Source organism: Dendrobium catenatum, unplaced genomic scaffold (genome assembly GCF_001605985.2).
Source record: "Dendrobium catenatum unplaced genomic scaffold, ASM160598v2 fragScaff_scaffold_1638, whole genome shotgun sequence".
Lineage (NCBI taxonomy): Eukaryota > Viridiplantae > Streptophyta > Magnoliopsida > Asparagales > Orchidaceae > Dendrobium > Dendrobium catenatum.
The window spans coordinates 1,383,941-1,390,892 of record NW_021320100.1 but is presented as its reverse complement, the minus strand read 5'-3'; the positions used below and the strand labels follow the sequence as shown (position 1 = coordinate 1,390,892).

The 6,952-nt window shown below is 38.5% G+C and overlaps 1 protein-coding gene across 1 annotated transcript in view; it reads right to left on the bottom strand.

The window, feature by feature from the left end:
* The window catches only part of LOC110113151 (protein TRANSPARENT TESTA 9-like), a 28,846-nt gene that overhangs the window by 17,195 nt on the left and 4,699 nt on the right, over positions 1 to 6,952 (bottom strand). The window contains exons 2-4 of the mRNA XM_028701083.1: positions 4,101 to 4,232; positions 3,943 to 4,014; positions 3,784 to 3,812 (exon numbers count right to left, since the gene is read on the bottom strand). Coding sequence (XP_028556916.1) covers positions 3,784 to 3,812; positions 3,943 to 4,014; positions 4,101 to 4,232 — 233 coding nt within the window. The remainder of the gene's footprint in view (positions 1 to 3,783; positions 3,813 to 3,942; positions 4,015 to 4,100; positions 4,233 to 6,952) is intronic.

Genomic DNA, 6,952 nt, shown 5'->3' with positions numbered 1-6,952 from the left:
AAAAACTGAAGAATTTCTTTCCTTATTCCCTTCTCAACCTAGGTAAGTAATTAATGTCTTGAGTTTCAGGTTGCTGGAAGTCAAACCCAATAGGAAAATGGAGGTGGAGAGGAGAATTGGGAGAGAGGGAATTAATTTTCGGTTTTCAAAATTGAGAGGGGGCAGGTGAGAGAACTGTTAAGGAAAGGAATTGAATTCCCTTGAAAGTTACGGCTAGGAGAGTGATGGAAGAAATAAAAATTAATGCCAAGGAGATTGGTGGGCTTAATTTGGAAATTGATTTCAAATTAAGAGGCAACATTAATGCTTAATTGGGGACTTAATAGGGTAATTAATGCTGGCCCAAATTAATAAATTAAATTTGGGAAGAAAGATCTCATCCCAAATTAATTTAAAATTCAAAAGCTATGACTTGGATAGTTTCCAAAATTAGGATCTCCAATTTAGGCAATAATGTCAAATTCAAATAAATCATTTACAAACTTTCCAAATATAGACGTTCTAATTTTGGGAATAATTTGAAATTTCAAACCGTCATGAGCGGAGAGGAGGTGGGTGGACGGAGGTCGGGTGGTGATGGGGCGGCAAGGTGGGCGGTCGGAGGTGGATCTAGGGGAAGAACTTGGGTGGATGAAGAGGGGAGAAAGGAGATGAACAAGAATATACGAGAAAGATAGAGATAAATAACGAACTCACAAAGAGATCGTAAGAACCGCGAACCTCGGACTCTTCCAAAGATTGACGGGTATTGCTTTTGCCCTCACCTTGGGCTTTCCATAGAACTCACACAGAGATCTAGGAGAGTTGAACTCACCAAGAGATCAAGAAAATATGAACTCACAAAGAGATCAAAAGTAGAAATTTTCATTCATCATCATCCTAATACAAGAGAATGAGCCTCTATATATAGGCCCCAAGAGAAATTAAAAAACACATTTGCCCATTGGGCTTACATAAGACAAGAGGATAAAAAGGAAAATTGCAAAACTAAATTAAAATACACTTAATAAACGAAAATAAAATAAAGTGATCTCGGTCGTCGATCTTCAGCTCCTCCTCGGATAAGCATGGACGGTTGGATGTCCGCATCACAAATGCAGAGCTCCGACATGGTTATTTGACGGTTTGGGGAGGGATGGACGGCACCACGAATTTTCTGGCCGTTTGGGACAGCACTTTGACAACCCTTGGGTAGTAGACGACACTCAGGACTACACCAATCAGCTGGACCAAAAAACAGGGTTGCAAAACTCTCTGGGACGATGCGTGGAATGCTGGTCAGCAGACAAGAGCAAAACCTGGCAGCACTATGGCTGATTGGAGCTTCCCTGACAGCAGTTTCTACTTGGAAAATTGCTGGACAGCAATTTACTGCAGGTTTTTGGAGTTTGGTTTTGAATTTTGAATCCCCAACTCATGTGATCAATGCCATAAAGTGGCATTTAATGGAATTAATCCCAAGCAAGGCCGGCGGCATAGAGAGGGGAGAGGAGGGAATTAATTCACAATCCTGAAATAAGTTTCAGAATTTGAAATTTTAGGAGAGAGAAATTATTTGAAATTAATTTCAATTTCAAATAGGATGGGACATTAAAGGAGCAATCAATGGGGGGATATCTCTCATGGGGGCCGGCGACATGGTGAGAGGGGAGAGGGAGATTCGGGACGGATTAAGCGCTTTCCAATTGAGTCGATGCCACCTAGGATGAAAAATTAATAATTCCACATGTCATGAAATTGGGATTGGATCAATTCAAAAACTTTCCTTTTTAGGAATTTTGCAAATATGAAAAGTTTGAATTTCAAATTTAAAATTCAAAATCGGTAACTCCTTTATTTATTGCTAGGCCACAATCAAGGAGCCATTATGATGATTGACATCTTCATCATGGCTGGGAGCAAGGTGGTGGCCGGCGGCCAAAGGAGGAAGAGGGGCTTGCCATCGGGTTTGGGGATTTCTTGATGGAGCTTGGGCTGTGGTGGAGGAAGCTAATGGGTAACTTGGTGGATGATGGGATCTCGGGTAGGGCTTGGCGTGGGGAGGAGGAAAATGAGCTTTGGAGAAGAAAACAAATAATAAAAATAAACCACAAGTCGAGGACGCTTCCGACGACTGGCGGGCTTTCCTTAGAACTCACACAGAGATCTAAAAGAATTGAACTCACCAAGAGATCAAGAAACTATGAACTCACAAAGAGAACACAAAGAGAAGAATCTCCTAATAATCATCATCCCTTTCCAAGAGGAAGGGGAGGGCTTAAATAGCCAAATACATGAAGGAAAATAAAAAGACACAATTGCCCCTAGGGCAAACATAAAACAAAGCCCTCAAGTGAGGGTAGAAATGGAAAAGTACAAATAACAAATACATCAAAATAAATAGACACGATCGTAGCCGTTGATCTTCGATGTCCTCATCAACCGGCCCTTATTGGGCTCCCTCCCATTAATTCCCCTCATTAAGGAATTAATTACAATCAACGCTTGGGATTCAAATTTCAAAATTCTCCCTCCAAAATCACTTAAATCTGAAGTTAATTTCAGATTTCTTAAAACTCCTTAAACAATTCTCTAACCTAGCCGCCACTCTCATTCCAAGCTCCAACGCCGATCGACACCTCCCCCCCCCCCCCCTCCACCCCCCCCCCCCCCCCCCTCCACTTCCATGTTGCATGGCGGATCCCGAACTTGAATGGGGACTTGTGTTCGACGCTTACGGTAATATCAACATTCTACGATCTCCATTCTTCGACATGGGATTTGAACACGAAGACACCATTGGAGGTTACTTGATCGGATTCTCCCTGTCCTTGTGTCCGTCATCGACCGTCAATTTTCAGACTACACTTAGATCATCAACAGTCATCCCCCCGTGCCACCTCCACCTCCGAGTTCCTTCTCAACAACGACGTTCCTTGGCTCCTCCCTCCTCGTGGCGACCTCATTCCTAGCGTGGACGATCTTCCTCCGCTCAACCTAGATTCGTAGGACAGAGAGAAAGGCCTCAAGGTGAACAACTCCTTATTAATCGTTGGATTCAAGTCATTAACTTTTAACTTTACGTTCTCCTTTGTATTTGATTAAATTGTACGGTTAATTTCCTTGTAATCTCTTTCCTAAGCAAGTGGAACACAAAGAATTCTCATAACCAACTTTGAATTGATGCATGCTTTTATAAGAGGTTAAGCTAATAGTAAATTTTCTTTTCTAATCTTGTCTAACTCAAGCTTGCATCACATCAGATTAAGCTAGAATAGAACTAAATTTGGCTCAGCTCTAGATTGAATCAAATGACTGTGAACATTCAGCCAGGATCAGATTTGCTCAAGATCGAATCATTAGCAATCCTAAATTTGATTCGCATGATGGTTGTTCAATAGTATGATGTTATATAATGTTCCTTGTGATAAATGCACTTCAATTATTTGCACTCCATTTTATGAAGTGAACAAGACCCTTTTACATGTAGCATTAAGCTTTGTGTACAACCATGCTCACAATTCCATCAAACCGTGTTCTGCACAACCAAACACAGATTTAATCTCCTATGGATTAATTGCAAGCAAAATAATTGTTAGGAGCATCATTATACCCATTCTAACATATGTGTCATCAAGCTAAACCATTCATCACTGCTTAAGATAGAAACGGCTATGCATATTATCATATAATAGGAATAAACTGTTTTATGCAAACTAATGCTCATAAGGAGTATCAATGTCAATCTGAACAGAATACACAGTTATCACCACAGAAGTACAAGTAAATTAGATGAAAACTAACCTTAACCAACTCAGACATCTTCTCACCATCTGCAAAAGATGAATCACCTGGAAAACTATTCAGCTAATATTGAAGTCCATCTAGACATAAATGCTATAAAAAGTAGCCAATTACAAAGGGGAACAAGAATCCATAAACAAAATGAGTTCACAATCTAACCTCCAGAAGAGAAGGAGCGTGATGGAATTAGTATGGATTTGGGATCTTTAAGAGGTGAAGATGCCTCCACTGCTGTAATGTCATTAAAGCATCAGTAAAATATTTTTTTAAAAAAAAGTGCTCCAATTAACCAATAGCAAATGCCGTTCAAGAGTTACCTCTCTTACAGTTCCTCCACTCATTTTTCAGAACTGCTGTAAGCATATCACACCATGTTCCTTTGGCTTCTCTAAACAGATTAGCACTGGAATCCCTGTGCGACTCCTGTGAAGAATCATTAGAATATTTATCTTGACGCAAGTAAATGAATAGGTGCAACTTGACAAAAAAATATATGGACACAAGCATTTCCAAAAGTAGACTGCGCAATATGGATGGGCTGAATCAAACCGTGTGTTCTTTGGCCCAAGTTCCACTAAATATTTAAATATGATATCATAAAAGATAACAACACTTGATGTCCTATCATAACTTTGATCTAATAAGTCGAGCCTACGCAGGGTAGTAGGATCAGAGTTTAGCTTAAAAGATCAAATCTATTTTAGCTAGTATCAAGCTTGAATCAAGCCAAGCGACAAGCTAAATTTTTGGCTTGATTAATACTTAAAGCAGGGCAAGGATCAAGTAGGCTTGAAATCAACAACAAATAAAAACAACAACATCAAGCCTTTATCCCATGATGTGGACTCAGCTACATGAATCGTTTTTCTCCATTGTGCCCTATTAAGAGTCAAATTCTCATTTAAATCTAATAAAAAAATATCATTTCTAATACTTTCCAACCAAGTCTGTTTAGGTCTACCTCTATCTTTCTTAATATAGGTCAAATATAATACATTTGCTCTCCTGACTGGGTCATCGGAAGACCAATGTTTTACGTGACCAAACCATCTAAGGTGACTCTCTCTAATCCTATCTACCATTGGAGCTACTCCAACCTTTTCACGAATATGCTCGTCTTGCATTATGTCTCCAAGTGTAAAGCCACTCATCCACTTGAGCAACCTCATCTCCATAACACTTAATTTTTTTATTTCTCTTTTAATAACCAACATTCTGCGCCACAAAGCATTGTAGTTCTCACCACCATCTTTTAGAATTTTCCCTTAAGTTTGAGGGGTACTTTTCTATCATAAGCCCGATGCATTCCTCCTCTTCAACCATCCAACTTGAATTCTACTAATAATATCTTCATCTATTTCACCATCGCTTTGAACAATAGATCCGAAATATCAAAAATGTTTACTCTTTTTAACAACTTGATCGCCCAAACTCACAACCCCCAACCAACCCCCCTCCCCAAACAACCCAACTAGATCTACTACTAAAATTACTCCATATATTCGGTTTTAGACCTACTCGAATGAAAACCTTTAGACTCTAAGGTTGACTTCCATAATTCAGGTTTTCCTTCAATTACCTCTCTGGTCTTATCAATAAGAAGAATATCATTAGCAAAACATAAACCAGGGTACATCCTCTTGCAAATGTCTAATAATAACATCCATGGCTAAAGCAAATAAATATGGCTTTAAATTGATCCTTGATGTAATCCAACTAAAATAGGAAAATACTTTATCAAACCACCTTGTGTTTGTACATAAGTAACAGCTCTTGCATACATATCCTTAATGACTTGAATATAAGCATTATTAAGTCTTTTTCTTTTCTATAACTCTCTAGAGCACTTTTCTTGAAACTTTATCATATGTTTTTTTTTGTAAATCAATAAATATCATATGTAGAATCTCCTTTCTCTATACTTCTCCATCAAACCTCTCAACACATTTATAGCTTCCATAGTAAACCAATCCAACACGAATCCAAATTGATTTTGAAAAACATTAGCATCAAATTGAAAAAATACATTATATATTTTTGAATATTTACACATAAATACATATATAGATATCATAAATATATAAATATGGATATAAAATAAATTATGACAAATTTGTTACTATTGAGCCAGCTTGATTAGTTCAAGCAATCTCAAAATCGATCAAAGCAACAGTCAGCCGCATATTTAGGTTGTACCCCGTACAGGGAGGCATACACCTGCTAAAAAAGCAAGAACAAAACTGACTCGCATGTTCCACCCAAACAACTGCAGGCCACCAGCCTCCACTGCATACCGCTCTACTCGTCAGTCATTCACAATCCCAATTACTACGGACTTCATACTAATTATCTGATGCTCATTGGTTTTTTAGGGTTTTAATTATCAAGAAATAGAATTAAATGCCCAAAATTTTGATATATCAGGAGAATAACAATTATCAATAAATCAAGTGAAGTTCGACATAATGAAAAGGGCAACCTAATAAATATCTGTAATATTTTCTTCAAACTAGATTAAATAATAAAGCACAAACTTTCTGTATCAACATGTAAACAATAGATCTCACACTGAGGAACTAATATGATGAGGACATCAGATTTCGACACATGTACCATCACCGGAGACACAGATCGACGGCTACGATCCAGAGCCTCTACTTCTGATTTATTTGCATTTTTATTTTATGCTTGTATTTCTTGTTTCCTAGTTTGCCCCTGTGGGCATTGAGTCACTTATGTAGCCTGGAAGGGCATTTGTGTCATTTCATCTTTATTTCATTTTGGCCTACTTATATGAGGCCTCATGCATTGTAATGAGTAGTTTTTTATGAATGAAAATTTGCCTCTTATGTTCTCTTTGTGAGTTCAACCCTCCCCAATCTCTTAGTGAGTTCGTCGGAGAAGATATATCTCTTTGTGAGTTCTAGATTTTTGCCAAACTATTTTTGTCTTCGAGAGTTCTAAATTTTCGCCAAGATATTTTCGTGGAGATCCGGATTGAAGATAATTGAGGTGAGTGGAATTTTAGAAAATCAAATCCCTAGAAATTCCCCTCCTCCCGTCCCCTCACCCCTTGCCGCCACCTCCCCTTGAGCCGCCCAGGCCGCCGGCCTACAAACCCCCACCCACTGGACATTGCACAATTCTTAGATTAGAACAAATCTAGAAG